Source organism: Helicoverpa zea, chromosome 13, assembly GCF_022581195.2.
Source record: "Helicoverpa zea isolate HzStark_Cry1AcR chromosome 13, ilHelZeax1.1, whole genome shotgun sequence".
Lineage (NCBI taxonomy): Eukaryota > Metazoa > Arthropoda > Insecta > Lepidoptera > Noctuidae > Helicoverpa > Helicoverpa zea.
Window position 1 is genome coordinate 6,363,160 of NC_061464.1, and position 24,325 is coordinate 6,387,484.

At 35.2% G+C, this 24,325-nt stretch overlaps 1 protein-coding gene across 1 annotated transcript; it reads right to left on the bottom strand.

The window, feature by feature from the left end:
• Positions 1-8,190: 8,190 nt before the first annotated feature.
• LOC124635988 (hemicentin-1-like) lies at positions 8,191-24,314 on the bottom strand. The gene is made up of 25 exons (XM_047171949.1): positions 24,080-24,314; positions 23,222-23,451; positions 22,652-22,774; positions 22,481-22,567; positions 22,032-22,166; positions 21,588-21,753; positions 20,516-20,694; positions 20,085-20,166; positions 19,810-19,970; positions 19,342-19,513; positions 17,478-17,726; positions 17,110-17,182; positions 16,134-16,330; positions 15,007-15,169; positions 14,635-14,729; positions 14,047-14,200; positions 13,571-13,695; positions 13,136-13,279; positions 12,184-12,321; positions 11,279-11,391; positions 10,508-10,741; positions 10,027-10,177; positions 9,212-9,882; positions 8,852-9,022; positions 8,191-8,629 (listed from the first exon to the last, which is right to left on the bottom strand). The coding sequence occupies exons 1-25, from the start codon at positions 24,312-24,314 to the stop codon at positions 8,342-8,344; spliced, it is 4,536 nt and encodes a 1,511-aa protein (XP_047027905.1). The 3' UTR covers positions 8,191-8,341.
• Between the last annotated feature and the right edge of the window lie 11 nt (positions 24,315-24,325).

The following is a 24,325-nucleotide window of genomic DNA, read 5'->3' on the forward strand; positions in this document are numbered from 1 at the left end:
CATTAAATTCGGACTTTGTGTAAAGAGAGGAAGAAATAGGCACTAAACACCAGCCAATCCAATTCTAAATCTATGTGTACCTACCACTACTTCACCTAAAAAGAAATAAAATGTAAACTATTATATTATTGTAATTGAACGAATATTTAAACACTACCAAAATAACTAATTCTTACCTATTTTATAAAATAATAAGAAAAGAAAGTTTAAAATAAATTATAAGGTTTATTAATATCAATTATTGTCGGTCAATAAGGTTGAACACTCTGAACGTCTATTCGCACCAATCGCATCAACAGCCAAATATTGTATGAAGCTCGCGCAGACACCGCGCCGCGAGCAGCGTCGAGCGCGGCGACCGTTACACAAAAATGATCCTTATAGCATGATATTCACGCGCGATGGCTTAGTACCGTATTTCATGTATAACATTGGTTTTTCTTTACCGATTTATATGATTCTTTTTTTATTGAATAGGTGATAATGTTTACCTTTATTATTTTGTGTGAGTAAGAGTGTTAGAAACGTAATAGTAGACAAATATAATCAGAAAGCTCCGAACTATTAAGCTATCGAGTGTTACACGTGTTATTGTGAGTCAACCATAAAAGGTAGCCATATGCTGTCATGGGATGTTTTTTACATAATTTTAAGGAGAACATTTCCGTCATACATGGTTTCGAGGTAGATTTAACCATTAAGCTGCACACGCGACGGAAGCTTAAAAAATGGTGTAACTTCTCCCGTTTTCCCAACATTTCCCTTCACTGCTCTGCTCCTATTGATCGTAGCGTGATGAAAAGTATCCTATAACCTGCCCAGGAGTATGAAGAATAATTGTATCAAGTTTCGTTAAAATCCGTCAAGTAGTTTTTGTTTCTATAACGAACATACAGACAGACAGACAGACAGACAAAAATTTTACTGATTGCATTTTTGGCATCAGTATCGATCATTAATCACCCCCTGATAGTTTTTTTGGAAATATATTCAATGTACAGAATTGACCTCTCTACAGATTTATTATAAGTATAGATTATGAATAAAAGCGTGTGAAATATTCTGCTATAAAATAGAAGCATCAGCGATTGCATCAAAGTAACTTTTCAAAAGCAATAGACAGGTATTTCTGCAGCAACAATTATTTTATCACATTACAACGTGCCAAATAATAACTAACAGTTTTAGGTCACAGATAATAAAGACCTGAGAATTATTAAAGCGTTTAGAAATATTGAATTTTGTAGTACATTGTCCTTTGAAGATGACCGAGTGTTGCATCTATTTTTACTGTACAGTAGACCGCATATCAGTGGTAACTGTCATGCACCTTAACTCAACAGTAATAAGTACGATTTTCATATAAAACTGTTACCACTGACCTGAAGTTGACTGTACGAGTGTGTGAGTGTTGCATCTATTGATTATTATGAGTTACATTGACGGGTCAAAAGGTCAGTAATTGACTACGTACGAGGTCTGAGAGTAATGTGTCGTGATTCTTATATCTTGTTCATCACGAACTATTGTGATATCATTTGTTTTGTGTGTGTCTAGTGCCTTAATTTTTAGTTTCGAAGAGTAAGCGTGTGACCTTATATCTCATCTGTTAATTATTGTTTGTTTTGTTTTATTCAAATAAGATTTTAAAATAATAATGTATGTACATATACACTTTTTGACGGAAAATCATCAAATGACCCCTCTTACTGACTTATACCCACCATTTTCCTTCTTAAGCCTTTTATGTAAAGGCCGCGGTAATTCTTTCGAACAATCCCGCAGCCATATCAACTACTCTGTGATAATTAACAAACGCGGGCCATTGATTTGACATACTTTTTAATTTAAAAGTAATAGGGCTGCTCTCTAACCCACATAAGTACTTATTATCCACTAGCTTCTGCCCGCGACTTCGTACGCGGATCCTGTCCCTTATGCCAGCGACTACGGGGTCAGCAAAATCAAAGATCTGAATAGTCTGATATTGAATTTTAAGGGCCCGTTGACTTGAAAACAACGGAATACGCATAACCATTAGAAACGTTCAATATATTTAATTTTTGTACTTTAACGGCAAAAGCACAGCAGACTAAACAAAACGCTGAGAACTGAACTGCACTGCAATAGATGTGACCATAGGGATAAAAGTAGTGATTCTAATTAGTCCGCATTTAAGTTGTGTGTGGCAAAAATATTACACGTATTATTACGTAAAAAAACATTAAATAGATGACAAAGTCGTGGTGACTTAGTTGAAGTCGTGGTGGTTTAGTGGGTAGAGAACCAATCTCTCAAGTATGAGCGTGCGTCTTTGATTCCAGGTCTGGCAAGTGCCTGCCAATGCAACTTTTCTAAGTTCGTATGTACTTTCTACGTATATTTTGGATACCAATGACCGTTATTTGGAGGGGATGTAAAAACTGTAGGTTCCGGCTGTCATTGAACATTCTTGGCAGTTGTTATGGGTAGTCAGAAGCCAGTAAGTCTTACCAAGGGGTGTTGGGTTGAGCGGGTAACCGGGTTGTGGAGGTCAGATAGGCAGTCGCTCCTTGTAAAACACTGGTACTCAGTTGCATCGTGACTGGAAGTCGACCCTAACATAATTGGGACAAAGGCTCTTGAGATAATAAAGCTGCTAGAGCAGCATTAGTAGCCCTGCTCGGAGGGTAGGTGCCTCATGGTAAGCACAGGGAGCGCGTAATCTGCGTTTAAAGTCTGCCGAGGTATCCTCACCCTTCAGCCGCTCATGTCCCTGTTGCCATCTTGTTGCTATTCAGTTACTGGTTCCCGGGGGCCCAGTAAGTGAGGTGGCGAGTCTCCACCTGCCATTTTTACATGTACCTAATACATTGTCATCCACTAACATCCCATCGCAATTGCCCAAGTAGTTTTCCTCCATAGTTAGCAATAGTTTAGCACAGAACCGGGGATTGTCTTTTTTTTAACGACGTCCACCGGGGATTGTCCTTGGGTTCATTTTTATAGTGTATAAAGGGATAATCGTCGGTTTTGTGTCACCATTTCATTAAAGTTGTCTCAAAAGGGCGTGAAAATTCGGGATAGACATAATAAGAGATCTGGAAGAGACATACAAAATAATAATGAGATATAACGCAACAAAGTCGGAGAGTGGGGGCTCGTGACGCCACGTCTAGGTATGTAAAATTTGTACTAAGCAGTGACTTAAAACGAAATTCAAGCGTTGTTGTATCTTCGTTATTATTTGTTTGTGAGAGAGAGAAAAGAAAAATACGTGTCCATTATTTTAGGGTTATCTAAAAGACGGACTAATTACTTTTTTTTGATTCACCATACTTATTTCATAACATTCATTTCTATACATTTCAAGTGTAGTATTGCTCTTGAAGTTCCACATCAGGTGTTCCAGATCTTCGATGTTTATAAGTCAATAGAAAGTGCTTATCAGATTGAACCACTTTTGCTAAAACGTCATATCTTCATAATGCTATTGTCTAGCTGGGCTCCTGGAGTTCCACATCAGGTGTTTTACATCTTCAATTTTTATAAGTCAACAGAGAGTGCTTATCAGATTGAACCACTTTTGCTAAAACGTCATACCTCTATATGCTATAGTCTAGCTGGGCCCCTGGAGTTCCACATCAAGTGTTTTAGATCTTCAATTTGTATAAGTCAATAGAAAGTGCTTATCAAATTGAACAACTTTTGCTAAAACGTCATACCTGTATATGGTACAGAGAAGCTGGGCTCTTGGGGTTCCACACCAGGTGTTCCAGATCTTAAAATTTATTATCTCAGCTGAAAATGCTCATCACATGAAACAATTTTTGCCATGGCGCCATTTTTGTATCTCTTATAGTTTTGTTGGTCTGTTGGAGTTCTGCATCAGGTCTTCAAGTTTCGAAGATAAATTATAGCCTATATGTTGACCAGGCCTAATACTGATACAACAAAGAAAAAATCATTGAAATCCGTTCAGTAGTTCGGAAGATTAGCGTGTACAAACAAACAGACATACAGACAAACAGAATTTTTTTTTTGAATTTGTGCTCCATTACTGTCTAAACCCCACCCAATTATTATTTTTTTAATATATTCAATGTACAGACACAGTTTTTTTACAGATTTATTATATGTATAGATTTTATTTTCAGTGAAGAAGTCAGTCCCACCGCTGACAGAATCAAGCCTTATCTATAAAATTAATAAAGCAAGAATAATGATTTTATAGCCGACATTAACATAGGTACTTTCAACGTTATCGTACAAAACAACTGAAGGTTAGTGTTAGACAGTTTCACAAGCTCACATTCCTTTAGTACTCAAAGCTACAACCTTTGACATGAGCTAGCGATACGCCTAGCTCACGATAGTAATAATCTTGGTAGATAATTGTCATTTAATTAATGTCTTCAATAAGCCTTTCGTTGTGGAGAAATAGATGATATCTGTCGTGTTTTAGATTGAAATGTTTCAGGTGTTATTAATGATCTTTTACATCGTTCGATTTAAATATGTGTATATCTTAGGTTAGGAGATAAAGCTGTTTAAAAATAACACAACATAATGATCGAGTACTGCACTCTATCGACTACTGAACCGATTAGGAAAGTTCTCTCACTGTTCGGAAGCTACACTATCCCCGTGTAACATCGGCTATATTTTACCCGGATACAGGAAGTCGCTCCCTCGGGACGCGAGTAAAACCGGGTAAAACCGGTTAAAAGCGAATTACTACGCACTGATTAGTTACGAAATGTCAGAAACTATAAACTCCTACAAACTTGAAGGGTGGTAGGTTCTTTATAGAGGGAAGACATGCATTAAGGAGGGATTTTACCAAAGTCTATTCCTAATCCTTATTCCTAGCAAATCATACTGCAGGTTTGCCAAAACGATTCTACGTTCCTATAACGATTGGTCAAACAGGTAAGAATGACTACCAGGTTCCCATCCAATATACTTACGGACCACCACAAATCCATTGCTCAATGTAATTGCATATTCCAAAAAAGCATAATTATTATTTATCATGATCGTGAGAATGCCTCAATTAGAGGAATCACATCGATAGACCTTGGCAATACAATACTATTTGACAGGTAGCTTAAAATATTCTAAGACGTCAAAGCATTTAGTCCAAATAGCAAAGTGATCAAATTAGCATTCCTAGAGTTGTTAACGATTACTTCATCATGATGAATTTCTTTAACAAATTAAATAATTTTAAACCTTGACCTAAAGTTAAGGAGTTCGAAAAATTATGACTGACGTTGATTACAATTGGCATTTGGAACTACCTTTTGTTATGTTCCATTATTTTGACGAAGTACGAATGTAACATAAATCAGTACCTAAGTACGGGCATTAATGAAATTCAATATTATTTCTTTGTGTTTTGACAGCAAACGTGTTGAATAATAATGTTTTGTGTTTGATTGTAGTAGGAGTAACCTTTGACTTGCTTGGGAAGGTGTAAACAAATTGATATGAATTATTAAAACGTATTAAGTTATTTATGGTTGAATAGGAATAATACGATTGGGAATGAATGAACAGATGGAAAATAAAAGATCCCCCTTAGGTCAAGCGATGTGTGGGAACTTTTCCCTACCCATTTACATAAAGCATAGGTACGTACATTATATTCAATGGCAGAGCTCAGAGCCGCGCAGATCAATCGATCACAAGGATGTTTTTAAAAACAAATGAGTTTGAGTTCGTCACAGACAAAGTCAGAGACAGAAACAAGATGAAGGATATAAAATTACTTTATGATGACTATTTTAAGATTTTATAGCGAACGATGAGTAGGAGGCGTAGTAAAATATAGTGACGATAGAATTTAGGTAAATACATCTGTGGGCCGGATTTTAAATCTTGGCGTGTCGTAACACTTACCTATAAATATATTATGACAATAAAAAAACGGTTGCTAGATATCTACATTTATAGTATAGTATAGATACTAGTGACGTGCCCTGGCTTCGCACGTGTAATCTTCTAATAGGTATTATTTAAAATGTTAAAGTGGTTTGGCTCTTTGTAGGCGAATTTTGATAAAACTTGGCAATAATTTTATGAAAAGTTTATACATCAGAATAACTATGGGCTACGTTTAAAGTTTCTTAATAGTTCAGCTGCTATTTAAGTGACACCTTAACCAACAAATAAATACAGGGTGTGTCGTTCACAATCACAACAAATCCTACCGCATATACTTTATTATATTCTATTGCGAATTGTAAAAAAAATAACCTAATCCATTCAGTGGATTAACCACAGGAGTCATTTTTCGTTTTTATAATTTACAACATCATGTGTAAAGCAGAGATAAAGTTAGAAGCATCGAATGTTTTGATCAGTTGACAGCTGTCAGATTTCAAGGGAGAATTTCAGTTGTTTATAATGATAGACTTTTATATGGTGTTCTAATTTTCGCACATTTTTATTGTATTAACTTTGTTTGAAAATTTATTTTTATTACTATAGTATATTAACGCATTTCATTTAATGTGATTGTGAACGGCACACCCGATATATTTTAACACTATTAATGCCTTACCTAATGTTATCAAGGCATGATATGATTTGTGAAAATAAACATTTGGCAACAATTTTCACGATATGTTTTACGCTGATTCTCTATCGGGGTCATTGTTATTTGTCATTACTTTGGAACTGCATTGCATTAGAATGCCTCTGAATGTGTTAAAAGTTTCTAAAGTATAGTATTTAGCTGCTTGTGAATTTCATATATTTTTGGACGTTTAAGTACATGTCTGTTGACCTTACTTTTAAACTTATTTTGTTTTAAAAAATTCAAAATCTGACTACGTTTTTATATCAAGCAAAATACACATTGTATTCTGTTTTTAGTATTTCTTAAAATGTCAAATAATTATACAGTTATTTTTTCACATAAAAACTTCAATGAGATTCGGCCCGGTGACAGACAGACGGACAACAGAACCTTGGTGATACGGTCCCGTTTTTACCCTTTTTGTACTGCACACAAAAAATCACCCATGTAAATTCATATTCAGTTGCATATATATACAACATGTAACGTAATTAACGCACACCCTCAAACACCCCAATTAGAATATTATTTTATAATCATAAAACATACACTGAATGTTTAATTTAACATGTATATGCATTGTTATTTACTAAATTAGTTATACCAATTATTGGAGAACTTTTTGGTCATACTACTACGCATGCAAATATCGCGCCGCGCGCCGCTCGACTCGACACAACATAACGAAACTACGGAAAAAGCCGACAATACACGAAGTCTTATTGCTTTGAGTTACGGTCTATTTGAATTTGTTTGACTGTACGGGGTTAATATGACAATAATTTCCGTAGTTTTAATTATTTTTGGGATAAAAAATTACCTATATTAAAAATGATATAAATCGATTCAGTAAACGATTCTGAACAAACTAAATTCAGGATGTGCGTTAATTAAGTTACATGTTGTATATGTTTGTTAGATTATTATCAGATGACACGATTTTTCAATCAATAATTGTGAACAAAAATAATTGTTTATAATAATCGTTGTCTTAGTAATGTCAGTTAGGATGATAATGTCAGTGCTGCAACCTTCAACTCTTGCTTTGAAAGTCGATAGTCGAACAGAACACTGATTCATGTCTTTCTAGACCATCATTTGTACAGTAAACTGCATATCAGTGGTAACTGTCATGCACCTTAACTCAATAGAGATAAGTACGATTTTCCTATAAAATTATAACCACTGACCTGAAGTTGACTGTACATCTATCATAGATTTTGGATCCCACCAATGTTTTATAGATTGGTAATATGTGACAGATAGCTATATACTTAGGTACCTGGCTAAATTAAGTAAGCTGTTAGCAGCCACCCCCCGACTGTGCTAGATAGATGGGTTGGGCTATATACTCGTATTACAATTTTAATAGGTACGGTAGACTGCACATGAGTGGTAACTGTCATGCACCTTAACTCAATAGTAATAAGTACGATTTTCCTATAAAACTGTTACCACTGACCTGAAGTTGACTGTACTTCTTTTTCTTCAATAGTTAGCGGTAGGAATGCTCGAAAAATGAATAAGATGATTATTAGAAGTCATTCATTTATTACATTATACATTACGTAGTGAAGAAGTAATTATAAAAAAAAAAAAACAAAACAAAAAACTTCTCCACAATAGTAACTTAACCTTATCACAATAATAACACATAATAAAATAAATAATAGAAATATAATATTCTTAAATATAATCGTTTCAGGTGTTTATTTACGTAAACATCATAATTTGTTAATTGTTAAATATATTTACATTCTTAAATTAGAAATAATACTATTTTTTTGTCAAATAAGTTTCAGGTATAAGACTGGTGCTGAAAAGAACGCGGTTCATGTCAGGACTAAATAGATCTTTAAAGCCGAAAGCCTTTTCAAATTCTGTAATGGCACAGCAGTAGGTGAATCCATCTTCGACATTCTGCCAATTAGGGCCCCTCAACCAATCGATATTCTCACAAATGTCAGGACATAGAATATGCCTTGAAGCGTCTTCTCTGTCCAACAAGGGGAAATTCACCTGAATTATCGCTAGAGACTCCCCAGTTGCGGGATCTTGCACCACCTGGGGATTCAAAGTTATAATTTTATGTGTATTCAAAAATATAATGAAGATAAAAAAATGGATTTGATGAAAAGATATTGAAGGAAAAAGTAATCCTATTATTATCAACCTCATTAATAGTAGTCCATTGATTACGTTCGTTTTTCTTAATCCTATCCCCCCATGCTCTTTAAACATCTCACCTTTAACTAAAAAGTCGTTTACCCATAATAGGGGTCTTACCTTCCATAAAAAGGGTGATACAGCCTGAGACACTCCATAGCCGTCTTTAAGAATAGGAAACACATAAGGAGCTGCATCAGGATATGGGTTGGCAATACCGGTGCTAATACTAAGATCTCTTCCAGCTTTTTTCACCAAATTTCTCACTCTGTCTTCCAAATCATCCCAATTCTGAAAGCATAAAATTGTTTACTTTCATTTGGGTGGGTTTTAAGAAACCCAGTATATAGTCAAGACTAAAAAACTTTACTTTATAAATTGTATGAAAAACATTCCTGTTTAGTCTCATTTGAAAGAGAACAAAAAGTGTTACCAAGGTGTTAAAACAAATGTTTCCAACATTGGAAAGAACATACACACCTTTGAATTACAAGTACTCCATTGAGGGACAACATTCAAATAATTAAAGGACGCTGAAGCTGGCACTCCTGGCTGCAAATTTTTAGAGTTTACCAGCTGTCTTTTGCCATAGCAGCAAGATCCATCTGAACGAACACCCGGCAGAGCTAAAGAAATATCATACGCTTGTCTTGCACAGTCGTACATGGAGTCGAAATCATGTGGCAGAATATCGTTGAACCATTCCGACTCTATAGAAGAATCCGTGTGGTCAGGAGACAGTTTGTGTTTCGCAAACAACGGCTCATTCTTATCATTGTCGTAACAGACTTCGTACACCTTTAGGAACTCGTTATGCACTCTGAATCCAATCTGAATGTATTGCGTATTACCAGGTAAGCATTCGAAGCCAGTTTCCATAATATCAGGCTTCACTTCTTCATTACATTTTAGGTCTTCAAAATTATAGTTAATGCCTCGGATTTTGATTTGATTGTCTCTCTCACAGAATGCCATTACGTGAGCCCCTGATGGGAAGTTTGCAAATTTTTCGGGACAGTTGAAGTAGAAATAGTCTGCCTTTGGTATGATCATGAATCCTTCGGTCACTTGGAAGGCTGGCCAAGATAGTGACGATGAATACATCAAGGGATGTTTTTCTGGAAAATCGTTCTTGAGGTCCAAAATGCAATCTGTAAATATTTTTATAGTTATTCGAATGTTCATGTTAAGTGAATGAAAAAGTGCAAATGGACTTCTCTTGCAAAGATTAGTAACAAAGACAGATAAATATAACTTAAATCCTTATCTTTATATGAAAACAAGTTAAAATTAACCTCTAGATGTGACTTTAAATGTGCGACGGATAGTCCCAAAATCGTTGCTAACTTCACATTCGTATATTCCCGTGGCTCCGAATACCATTCCCAGAGGATATGACATGTCAGTCACGTTGGTCACTTTGCCATCGTGTTTCCAAATGGTGTCCTGGAGAAACAAAAAAAAATTTCAACACCATTATGAGGATTTTTTTTAAATAAACTGTGAAGGTGTGCCATTTTAGAATTTCGCATAAATGCACCTAAATATAAATAGTAAAACACATTACTAGCTGTTCCCCGCGGTTCCACCCGCGTCAAGAGGGAACTATTTCCACACCCGAATTAAAAGTACCCCTTTGTCAGGCTATAAGTAGCTATTTGTGTATCAAATTTCATTTAAATCGGTTCATTACTTTTAGCGTGAAAGCTCGACAAAGTGAGTTATGTTTGCATTTGCATTTAATGTTAAGTCAGGTTGGGATTTTTTTCACTATACCTTAGGTCGCGGTTCTCCATAAGCTTGACACGAAAGGAACTCAGGATCAGCATTGAGAATAAACTGGACTTCTTCTTTTTCTTCGGTAGCAAATATTGGTTTGAATCCCACCACCACTTTGGTGGTGAATGATCGTGATTTCACAAAGTCACTCACTCGACAAGTATAGAGGCCATCGTCACTTCGTGTTATGTTCACTATGTGTAGTTCCTCACTGTCTATAGGTCTGCCGTTCTATAAAAAATAATAGTCTTTGAGGTAAACTAAACGGTGGAGTGATGATTTGCGCAAGACGGCTGGCAGGAGCTGGATGCGAGAAGCCGAAAATCGATCTCAGTGGCGTGCACTTGGAGAGGCCTATATCCAGCAGTGGACTGCGATAGGCTGATGATGATGATGATGATGAGGAAAACTTGAAGAAAAAAAACATGTAAAACTAAAAGAAGTAAGTAGGTATGAATTCTATCAATTTACATGCTTTGCTTCAGGCAAAAATTGCAAAAAAGTCTTTTTAAAACAGCATAAAAATATTTCAGACAGTTTTCAGGTGAACAAATATACGCGACGGAGAACTTAACTATAAGTTTTAATTTTATAAAATTGCCCTTTTTTGCACCAAAAGCTCTATGAATTGTTATAAACTGCAATACACTTATTTCTCTATTTGACAAAATACTTAGGCAGTGTTGATTTTATCTCAAATCCAATAAAATAATGGGAGAAGGTACAATAAAATGATGATTTTTAATATAGTGATGATGTATTAAGTACCTTAAACCAACGTATTTTGTCCGTAGCCGTATGTGGTAGGTCGCAAGTGATGTCAGCAGGCTTGCCTTCCTCTATTAACATCGTTTTTGTTGGTATCTCTAATACTGAAGGATCTGAAACAATTTTCTAATATATTGCCTCGTGGTCGCAAAAAGGAAGTAGTAGTCAGAAGTCAGTAAGTTTGACACCAGTCTAACCAAGGGGTATAGTTATCGGCACGAATCTTGAGCTCTGACCTTCACCTGCGCAGAATTAATTTATTGGGTCCCTTTTGTGGTATGAAGTCAGGCGCTATAGCGGTGATCGGCCCGCAGTGCATCGCGTCATAGCCGTCACTCGGGATTGGTTCTTTGGTAATAAATCACTTCTGCGCAGATGTAGGTCAGAGCTCAAGATTCATGTCGATAACTATATTGGGTTGAACGGGTAACTGGGTTGAGGAGGTCAGATAGGCAGTCGCTTCTTGTAAAGCACTGGTACTCAGCTGAATCCGGTTAGACTGGAAGCCGACCCCAACATAGTTGGGAAAAAGGCTCGGAGGATGATGATGGTCGCAAAAGGGAAGATTTCTTTTCGTTAGGTTTTCTATGCGCCTATTTTTATTATTGCTGCAATTGACAATCAGTAAGAAACAGCTCCAAAAACAGTGTAGGGTTAACAGCCATGCCACACAGATATTTACAGTTTTAGGCAATACCTAATTTCAAAAAAATATATATTTTTGCACTGTTTAAAACAAGCTTTTAAATATACTGTAATACTTAGCTCCTAATTTATATCTTTATCGGCTGATAAAAATTATAATACTATTCTGTAATTGGCGTAATGTTCGATTTAATAAATTTATGTCTATGTACTGTTACCTCTCATAAAATAAAGTGATATTCGTATATTCTCCAACATACCTTTGACTTTAACTTCATAGAATTCTGTATCGTTTCCAATTTTATTTTCTGCTATACACACATATGTTCCTTCAGCACTATGGTCGATATTCTTAATGATTAAAGTTCCATCTTCTTCCATTTCATACCACTCAGTCCCTGAAAAAAAATATAGCAAGTACTTTATTATGAATTGTTCCTTCTCGTGCATTTGTGTTAAAATTACGGCAGGCGCCTATAGGTCAGTAAAACTGTAAAAGGCAAAGATTGCGTAGCATATACTTTTTAGTACTGAAGGTATAAAAATAACTTCATTTTGACAGATCAGTCATCAGTTTTACAGTTGCTGGTCAAACTTTTAGCCGACCGACAGTTTTTTTAGGCTGACGCGGTGTCCTGCGTGAGCGACGAACGCGACGCGACGCGACGCAACACGACGCGACGTAATGCGACGCGATGCTATACGCGACAGATGTCCTACGTGATTTTGGTCATTACTTCTCAAATCATGGAGAAGTTGTGTTACAATTTTGCTTGAAAGTTCATATTTAAAGTACAGACAGCAACAATCTTCCAACTTGTTTGTACTAATAAACGATTTCTTTAAAATTTATGTTTTTTTTGTCCCACAACAATCAACGCTTCTGAATAGTTCGCGGTGTCGCGTCTGGTCGCCCTCAAAACAAGTACGCGTTACGTCGCGTCTCGCCGCAGACTGTCACATAGGCCGCATGTAGGGAATTCCTTTGAGTTGATCGCGTTCGTCGCGTTCGCAGCGTCGCGTCGCGTCGCGTTCGTCGCTCACGCAGGACACCGCGTCACGCAGGACACCGCGTCAGACTGACTAAAACTTTGTTTTCACGATTTAAAAAATATATATTTTGTTCCAACCATCGCGCGAATGTTTAGTCTACAGTGTGCTATTTTCGCTATATTATCTTCAAGTTAAATAAAAGCTAGTAATTTAACTTACCAAAAGCTAAGTTGAGCCCATTCTTCGTCCAAACTATTGTAGGCTTCGGACTCCCCGTTGCTTTGCACGCAATCCTGAGTGTTAAGTCACCCTCCATTGCTTCGAATGTCTTGGTAGAGTACACGTTTTCAATTATAGGTGGAGCTGAAAACAGTATAGTTTATGATTGTGTGATCAGCTCTCTCATGTTTATCTTCACTAATGTGATAAATCTGGAGAATTTGTTTGTTGCCACTTATTTTAAGACCTACATGTAGTTACAGGTATACATAGCTCATTTGTTGGCAAAACCTTTTGGCTTCTTTTTAATGTAAAGTACCTAGTTTACAGGTAAGCGTAAAACCAAATTTAATAAAGACTGCTTCTTGAAAACTTAAGTAATGGATGTACATCAGCCCAAAAAGCAGAATAAAATATTAAATAACCAGTACGTACCGAATACTTTAACTTCGTAAGTAAGACTCGCAGATCCCCCTACGTTCTCCGCCACACATGTGTAAGAACCTTCCTGGTCCAACTGAGCATTCTTCAGGGGCAAAGAAGGCACCACATCAGAAACTCTGAAGTAATTAATAAAAAGTTAATATTAAGGTTCTGAATCTGGTAAAATCTCTATATGAATATCGTAAAAATGTGCTAATTGCTATACTTAATTCGGTGCTAAGTTGCCTGTTAATGTACTGTAATTTACACATAATATAAAACATAGTACAAAACAATATAAATAAATTGTTATTAAGTGTTCCGATAATCTAGAAACAACTTCCAATTGCATCCAATTTTAGCTGCAAACAAATGCTCCTTACCTAATTAAAAGTATTTAGGTACTTTAATTGTTTTCCCTGCCCATTATATATTTTCTTACTACAATGTATAAATTGAGTTGAATTACAGAAACGGTAGGTACTTACGTTACATGTTTCTCTGGTGTTTTGCTATCAGAACTGTTGAAATACCATTTTATCGTTGGTTTAGGGTAGCCATCAGCCAAGCACTGTAACATGGCACTTTTTCCAACCATCATTTCAATTTTCTTCTCTTTCGGCTCGTGAATCGTTACTGGAACTGTAAAGAAAAGTATTTTGAGTACCATTTCTTTTATACTTATACCAAAAGGGAGATTTTTTTGTTCGTTTGTACCCTAAAGAATCCGAAACTACTAAACCAATTTAACATTCTTACTACATCCTCTACATGTTGCTACACTCAAGTAAAATAAGCTATATTTTATCCTGGTACGGCTCAGTAGTTCAAACGGGTAAAATCGCGGGAAAACGGCTAGTTTAATATGTTTTATTTTTACAAGCTTTTATTGCAATGCTCTATTACTTTTTTTTTTATTATTATTTTAGACGTTGTTCCATACGCACACAAATACAACATACATTCAGTGTAGTTCAATTATAAAAAAAAAAAACATTGGTAAAATGGAATCTAGTAACTGCCTTGACTCAAATCATGTTTAATCATGTTTAAAAATAGCAGTGTTAAGTACTTACTAAATACTTGGACCGAAACGTGTTTTTTTGCTTGTCCAAGTTTGTTTTCTGCCTCACACGTGTAACTTCCAGAGTCGTCTATAGTTGCCTTGAGCCTGGAAATAATTTTAATTACTTGACAATTATTGGCCCATTTTTCATTGCTAGCCACAGTAGCCTGTTTTAATTACTGCCATATATTGTCATTCCTGCAGAGTTCACCCTTAGTTCATTATAGAAAAATACACACAACAATACGCAATTGTAAAGATAGTTTTGGGAAAAACCTGTAATACTGGTCGGATTTTGAGCCCCCATGGAAATTTGAGCTTGTTTATTGAAAGCAATCGAGATACATAAAGTCAGTTTTTTAATATGAAGTTGGATACTTACTTGAGACTGTAGTCACCAGTAAGAGTCGCATTTTCAATTCTAGTGCCGTTGAAGTACCATTTGGCCGTAGGATAAGGTTCTCCAGAAACTTTGCAAGGTAATGTTAAGTCTTCACCTTCTTTGATTAAAATATTTTTTTCATCTTCTTCTATTTTTGGTTTATCTGAAAATTCATCATCAGAGGAGATCAGAGAGGGACTAGAGAGTTTACCAGTATTATTATTGCTAATTCGCTAAGATTGCTAAGACGCTGGATGCAGGTCGCCTCCAACAGGTGTCTGTGGAGATCTAAGGGAGAGGCCTATGTTCAGCAGTGGACGTCCTATGGCTGAGATGATGATGATGATGATTATTATTGCTAAAGTTATTACTACCGAACAAAGCTGATTACACTGATCAACAAGTTTCTTGCCACATAATCCAGACAAAAAGATTTCGGTTGGCTGAATCTAAATCTGACCGCAGAATACTACAATAAATACAGAATAACACTGATTTTGAGGTTTTTTAAGGTCTATGTAGACCATTTGAAGCCACCAGACAATTTGAAGTATACAAGTAAAAATCCCATATAATTGGAAATACTCAATATATATGGATAAAAACTTGTTTACTTCAAATCGCAATATCTCAGTGAAAAAAATGATATTTGAGCAAACTCAACGCCATTTGAAAGAAAAAGACTTGGTCTTTGAGACCCCTTGAATAATTTTTCAGGTTAAAAAAAGAACTCGCCGCTCTACATAGGCCTTAAAATGGTTAAAATAGTGTTTTTCGCACTTTTAGGTTAGAATATCTCAAAATCCCGAGCTAACAGGACAATTCTGAAGCCAAATTTGGATTCAGCGCACTGAAAACTTCCTAAAAAGTGAAGTCTCATTTCTGTGGCTGGAAGTTGGTCTAATTTTGTTGACCAGTGTTATTTGTGTTTTACGAAAGTAAAGTACTGGTAATCAGATGTCTTCGGTTTGTCTGATCATAGTTGAGAATTGAGATTAAATGGAAAAATAATCTTCTAGTTCAAAGTCAAAGTTTTCAACAATCTCCTGTTTAAGACTTCAGTATCTATTGTTCAAAAGTTTCTTTGGAATACTTGATGTTAATAATACCCTTCAATAAATACTTACGTTCCACAACAAACTCCACGGAAACTCGATCCAATCCCATTATGTTTTTAGCAACACATTTGTAGGTTCCACTCTGATGTTTGCCCACATTTTTCAGGACTAATGTTTCAGTAGTGTCTTTCAATCTAGTAATCCTGTCAGTGCTCGATTGTCGGAATACCCAACGAATAGTCGGTTTTGGGATACCTTTGAGAATTCTAAAAATTAAAAAAAAAATATTATAAGTAGCAACATAATTGATGATCATTTTCCTAGACTAATCATTATGCCTGTACCTGGACAGAAGATTTCTAAAACGGAGACGTAAGCTATTTTTACAACCTTCCCTAATAGTAATACATCCGTTCTGGTTAAACATATAAGTTTTCTTAATCCCCTAAGTCCCTTCCTCTAAGTCAGTTTAGCCGCTCTACCATTAAAATGTAACCTACTAAACAAGCAAACCAAATAAAAGTAATTTTCGCATTCACTATATAATTTTGTATTTCTTTGGTTTTTTGTTTTCCTTTAATATTATTGCAGTATTATCAAGACGTTTTATCACAACTTATTACATCACCTTTGACCTATCTTACTCAGTTTCATCTCTCTGAGTTTTGAAAAATAATCTTGTGAAACTTTTATCTAATGTTAATTTAGGTATATTATGACAATAAACGAGAAGCCGAAAATCGATCTCAGTGGCGTGCACTTGCTGCGGGTTGTTCGAAAGAGATACCGCGGCCCTGGTACATAAAAGGCCTATGACGGAACACGACGGTTTTTAGTCAGTAAGAGTCTGACACTCCCTCACCGCTGCTAACCCACAGCAGGAGGGGTCATTTGATGATTTTTAACGTCGGAAAATAAAAAAGTGGCGTGCACTTGGAGAGGCCTATGTCCAGCAGTGGACTGCGATAGGCTGATGATGATGATGATGACAATAAGAGTCAACGCCAAATCATTAGTCATATTGATTAATGAGTTTATGACTCACCTACAGGACAGGACTGCATCTGTTTTCTCTGCAGTACGTACTTCTGTATGCGATTTATCAATAACGGGAGATTCTGAAATATTCAAGAACTGTTTTAGTCAAAGCTTAAAAACCAGGAAAAAATGCAATTTTCGAGTGCAAATTAAACTGATAAAATATTGTCAACAATATCTGGAATTATACCTACATACATTCTAGTGACGCTGCTAAGTATAAGTCTATATCTACTAAGCTGAGTTATCTTGACTTGATCGTCTATCAATCGTGCAGAACACTTGCCTACGCCAGAAATGGTGACCATAAAATTATGTCTTTTCTGTTGTTATCTTGACTAAGTATCTCCTAATGGAATCGTGCAGTACACTTACCCACTCCAGAAATGGTGACTTCTGAATAGAATACTTTCCGATCAACGTCATTGATAGCTTCACACATATATGTTCCTTCTAAATTAGGTTGCATGTCCTTAATAGTAAGAGTAGACTTGTCACTGGAAACTTGAATATGAGGATTGCCAGAAACATCCTTTCCATCTTTGTACCAAGATATTGATGCTGGTGGGTAGGCATCTACCTTGCAAGTTATTTGACCTTCCTTTTTGTAATCGATATGAATATCTAGAAGAAACCAAAAGGACTTCTGATCAAGTATGTTGATCTAAGGGTACACCTACACGGTGCATGTAGCTGGAGCAAGTTAACATGCGTAAGTGACAAGAGCACGCGGGAGGGTATTTTGCTTTGGTACATGCGCGAGTCGCTGGACCCGCACGCTTTTGAAACGCATATAACCTGCGCATGTGCCTCAACATGCGCAAGCTAGTTGCACCGTGTAGATGCACCCTAAAGTTAATTTAGTATTGTTTTGGTAAATAAATATATTGAAAAGATATTAGTATAAATTCATTTTGTGTGCATGTGTGTATTATTTTGAGTGTATTTGACATAAAAGGGTAAGTACTTAATAAACATACAATTAAGGGCTGATTTTTCAATCGCCAGATAACTTTTATCTGAGGAATATGTTTGACGTTTTGACAGCTTTTGTATGGAAAATATGTCAAACCGCCATATTTATTCTTCAGATAGAAGTTAACTGATGATTGAAAAATCAGCCCTTAGTAGAATATATATTTATTAGCTTGAAATTAGTTACAATAGTTATCATGCATGTACAGGAATTTTAGAAAGTTAACATGCAAATGTTGTTTGTTAACAGTTATGAATATTAGTATACACATGTTTTTTTTGTACAAATAATGTTATTAATAAGTTATAAAATATTTAATGGATAAATCAATAAGAAATAAAAGACTAATTCCACTATCCCTTTGTTATTTCCTAATGAATTTGGAAAACTATTAGATTCCCAAGGTCTCCCCTGCGGCTGTTGAATAAGAATTTTTGACACATATCTATCCGTATTTAAAAAGTAACCAGTATCTAAGTGATCCTAAAAATTACTAACTTTCTTATTATAGTCTTATCTTCTTATGTCAAATACCACAATCCCTTATTCACATTAACAATACAAAAAAATTCTATTGCCGAACAATTATAGTTCGGCCATTCAGAGAATGCGTTCCTGACACGTCGCGATTGAACTGACGACGTAACTTTGCAATGGCGTTGCAGTTACGATAAAAATATTTTTGCTGGTTGTTTACCGTTTTAACAATTGAGGAGCATTAAAACAACATTATTATATCAATAATCAATGAATGTAGTTACGTCGTCAGTTCAATCGCGACGTGTCAGGAACGCATTCTCTGAATGGCCGAACTATACCTACTATCAATAACATACCTATGACCAAATATACATAGCTAGATAAAACTTCTTTGAGAAAGGAATGGCGCGGGCACTAATTTTTACACACGATTTCAAAGTGTTAGTGACCTATTTAACTATAAGAATAAAATCTATAGTAGGGAGGTAGTTTAGAGCCAGGAGAAGGACATAGGATATTTTTTATTACAAAAAGTAAAAATAATAAATACAATTTATTCCGGACATACAGCGCCATCTATTGTTCAAACCAAAAATATGCCGGATGCCACTATTCCACGCGAACGAAGTCGCGGGCAAAAGCTAGTACATTATAAAATACACGAAAGTCGTAACTACTTGGATTAGAATATACTAACAAAGCTTGTGATCTTGTTATTTATAAAAAAGTGCTCTGGTATGGGTTATCTATAGCTCTATATGTGCTTTAAGATTTTAAAGTTACCTTTCGGAGCCTCAAGTACATCTAAATGCAATTTCCTTTTAGTTTGAACTTCAACAAATTTTATGTTCACTCCAATGGAATTGCTTGCTCTGCATTGGTAGGTGATATTTTTGTTCGACTTCTCCACATCCAAAATGCTGACATAGTCATACGGTACTTCCACTAGTTGCACCTGTAAAACGATTTAGTTTATGAAGACTTACTTGCGTATTTAGAAAATGTGTGGTGAGTAGACTCGACTGCTCATCTGTCAATGGGTGCTGGAAGCTGTTCATATCTATGATGGCTATGTGGCAGTGTTTCATATATAGGTAATCAAACTCTTAGAATAGAAATGCTAATATAGGCTAAGGGACATTATTACTAACACTTTAACCCATGTTACTTGATTTTTTTTTTAATAATTATCACTTAGAAATACTAGTCAAGGTTAAGTGAATTCAGTATTAAAATAAAAGTGTACAATACCGTTGCAGGGATTTTCGTTCCACTATCTTTCTCCTCCCAAATGATATCAGGTTTTGGGTAAGCGTGTACTCTGCATTTCAATTGTAGAGGTTCATCATATTCCGTAGTTATTAATGGAGAGCCATCGATTGTGATTTGTGGTGCTGTATTTTCTGCCTTTTCTGTTTTAAAAAAAATGGGTAAATCAATATGTTTATGTAGATATTCTGTTTCTTTTACAATTACAGTCAAAGCAGTCATGATTTATGTAACTAGTAATAGTATCGTAGGTTTACCTGTTCTTGGATTTTGTCGTTCTATCGGAGTAGGGCCCGTTATTGAAATCGGTAATTTACTTTCGACGTCATATCCCTCTGCCTAGAAATATATGACATGAAACACATATTTAATGTAAATAGAATACAGATAAAATGAATGTGATTAAAAAGTGTTGTTTTTATGAGCCTCTGCACACTGCAATTATGAGTATAAGAAAATATGTGAATGCTCATAAATCAGTATGGAGATGAATGGTAGTACTCATATTACGACGATCGGGTATCCGGTCAGTACGATTGGATTCTCGATAGTTTTAAAAATATACTGTCAATCAACAGTTTAGCCTTTGCAAACTGAGGGGCTATTAACAATGTTGAGATTGTAATGATAAATTCAAAAGCTGCTATCATAAAAAAAACTACATATAAAGTGAATAGAATATACTTACAGACACACGGAATATAGTGTTTGGTGGAGAAAAAGATGGAGTGACATAAAATTTAGATGTTTCATCGACAAGCTCTAGAGGTAATTCAGTGATTACGTTATCACTCATATCTAGAATTTTAGCTTTTTTTAGTTTGACTCCGTCCCCTTGTAGTTTGACACCTAAGAAACCATTACCCTCTGAAAATAAATATATTTTATAAATTAAAATGTTGTCTGAATGAATCGCATCCTGCACTGTACAAAACCAGGTGACTTGAGAACCTTAAAAATAGCTTATATTGTTCAAATCACATTTATGAAAAAACTGGTCTAGTTATTTTATTCTGAAATAGCTAGGTACATATTATCCACGCTTTCGCACATTGCGATTTATATACCTAGTTATATTATACTCTTAGCTTTATTATTAATTTTATTCTTTACACAAACAAGTAAGTACTAAATGTTGAAAAACATGATAATAATATATACCTAATTGAAACCAATTAATTGTCACAAAGCTTATTCTTTTTATGTATCTCATAATACTGTGGATTGTTTCTTATCCTCTCTGTTGTTTACAAACCGCTGACAATTGAGCTCAATCAAGTAGGTAATAATAAATTACAATTTATAACTGCAGCTAACTAAAAATAATCTGTGTGATTACTTGGTTTAAACAACAACAGAAATGTGTGTGTCAGGCATGATCAGTATTTTTTATAAACACTGTAAAATGGCTCAATTTATATCGATGACGTTTCGGATGGACATAGTTTCTTTTTTTTTTTTGTATTTTATTATTTACAACAAAACTATACATAGAGCTATTTGCAAGTTTTAACAAAAAAATACTATACTAAAAGTGTTAACACTAAACTAAAAAGCTTCAAAAACTTCTCATCGCTGTCGAGCTGAAGCCCAAAAGGCTGGTATCATAGCCCAGTGGATGGCAAAGCTCATCCTTTGGCCAGCCTTTTGGTCATGCGAAGCATCAACCAGCCGTTTGAAGACAGATTGAAAAAAATAAGTAATTATTTACCAATAACGCAGCAAAAAAAATAACTACGACAAATATTCGTTCAACTTACCCGGAGCAGGCTTAGTGACGGTATCTTTCGTAGAAGTGGGCCTTAGCACAGAAAAACCGAGCTGAACATTGAAACTTGTCTTTGCAGTAATGACGGCGTGGGCTCCAGATTTGCTACCAACTTCCACTTCGTGGTCACCAGCTTCTGGAGCAATGACCTTCACTGACTGCAAATATAAACATTATTCAATGTAAAGATAATAATGTGGTACCTACTGTAAAATTGATTTGATGATAAAGTTAAGAAGACATAAACTGGAACTTCATGGTGGAACATCGTATCAAAGCTGTGTTTTGATAAACTTTGACCACGCCGATTTCTTTGCTTATTTGACGTGCATTAAAAGCGTTATTTTATAGCGATTTTGAACACTTAATTTATTCATTTTTCTTAAAAACAGCCTTACTTTTACGTCATAAATAGTATAAAATAGGTGTTACTTACCGCCATTTCTTCTTTGCCTGAGATCACGGGTTCGGTTTTTGGCTTGCTTCCACCAGGACCTGTGACTTCTCCTATCTTAGCTTCAGAACCAGTCACAGTGATGAGAACATCTCCAGAACGGGGAGGTACAGGATACTGAAGATAAAAAGTAATATAAGTAAATGAAGAAAACAAGTGTAGATTCATTATATGACATGTCATCGATATGAAAGAAGAAGAAGAAGTAAACTGTTACTGTTACTGTTACTGTTACAGCCTTTTTATCGTCCCACTGCTGGGCACAGGCCTCCTCTCACATGTAGAAGGATTGAGCATTAATCACCACGCTTGCTCAATGCGGGTTGGTGATTTCAGACTTTATAGTTTATAGAAGTAAACTATTTAATACGAAACTTTTACTATGAATAATACTGAAAAAAAATGAAAAAAAAAAAAACCTAAATCCTTACTTTAATTTTCTCACTTCCAGGAGGTATTTTTTTGTTGACAAGCGTGATACTTCTACCAGTGATGGTCTCCTCTATATATTTTAATACCTGAGAAAAAAGTATTCGTAATTGTATAGTTATGTCTATAAATATAATGAAGGAAGTGTTATTACGTTTTGGTTATATACTTACGACTTTGACATCGTCTTTCTCCATATGAAAAACTTGACCAGAGGTAGCTTCAGCTATTTTATTGTAAACTAGGTAATCAGTATCATCCGTGGAACCGCATTCTCCAGTGAGTAAAAACACTATCTGAAAGAAAGAAAGAATCACTGTATCTTCACCCAAAAATATAACCTTAAAAAATTATTTATCCTACTTTATATTTGTTTTGTCCACATTTTGTCTAACTTTCAGATCGCAACTATGACGTATATTTGCTATGGCTTAAATATTTTGAGCTATCTACACATCAATTGTACAATATATATATATATATATAATAAGTCTATGTACGTTTATATATTTTCGATTTGTCTTATATACATATTTAGTGCACCTGCCATGAAATTACTCCTCCACCTAAAGGTTGACTGGCAGAGAACGCCTAAGGCGTTAAGTCCGCCTTTGTACATTGTTTTTTTTTGTAAAATGTGTGCAAAAAGTATAATAAATAAATAAAATAAATAAATAAAATATTATTATACAATTCGACCTATCTCTGCTTCTAGTATAAAAATGCAAATATAAAATGTTTACCTGACTTTGTTTTTTCTGCGCCAGACTCTTGATTTCTTCAAATCTAGTGTGGTCACTAGCAGAGGCATCAGTGAACACATAGATATATGATTGTGGTAGACTTTGTTTTAGACCTATTTCAATGCCTTTCATGGCATATTCCGGACAATCCCCACCTCCGTGAACATTTATACTGGCCAAAGCTCTTTTGAATTCATTCCGATCTTTGGTGATTGTGAAAAGCGCCGCGTCTGTTGAAAAAAATCTCTCGCTTACACCTGTTAAGCTTCATGAACCATCCTGTCTACTACATATATTGTTTATATTTGTATATGTTATTTGCCGATGCTTCAGAATATCAAAACAATTGCTGCTAAAAAGTAAAAAGTAAAAAAAATCGCTGTTTCGACTATGAACTCTGCCCAGATTTAAGCCGAAGTCTGTTGAGGCCTAGGCACATCAAAATTTACCATATAATAGGCGATAAGCATTCTATGCAAACTTTATGCAAGCTGTAGCAAAGTCTATTTACCTACATTTGGTATATAGGCAAACAGTCACTAGAATGAATGTACATATGAGATAGGATAAAACCCAAAAATAGTTTTACAAATCTTCGATCAATAATACTGAACAGAGATAGAATAGTACTAGAGGTATAAAATATTTGCGAACATATTTCGGGATTGTTTGATTTCCTCATAACTCAATTTCATTAAAGACTAAATACATATTAAAAAATACATTATCAAAAATATTGCAAAAAAACATTTAGGCACTTAGGTACTCGTAACATGATTTCTACTATACCTATATAAGCATTGCAGAGTCAAATCAAAGTTGATAACTATCCAAAATATGTACAGAAACACCACTTACCTGGATCATTGAATGTGACTAGAACAAAATTTTCTATTTGCGATGCACTAGACGATAAAACTTTTTCAAATATAATGTTCACTTCATTTTTGACTTGAGCTATTTCACCATACATGGACCCCGTATCATCGATCACGAATGTTAAACTGCTTTTCGTAATTTCTTCTTGTCCAAAAACTACACATGTCTGTGTAGCTAGGACAACAAATAAAAAACACACTCTATACGAAGTCATATTAGACACTG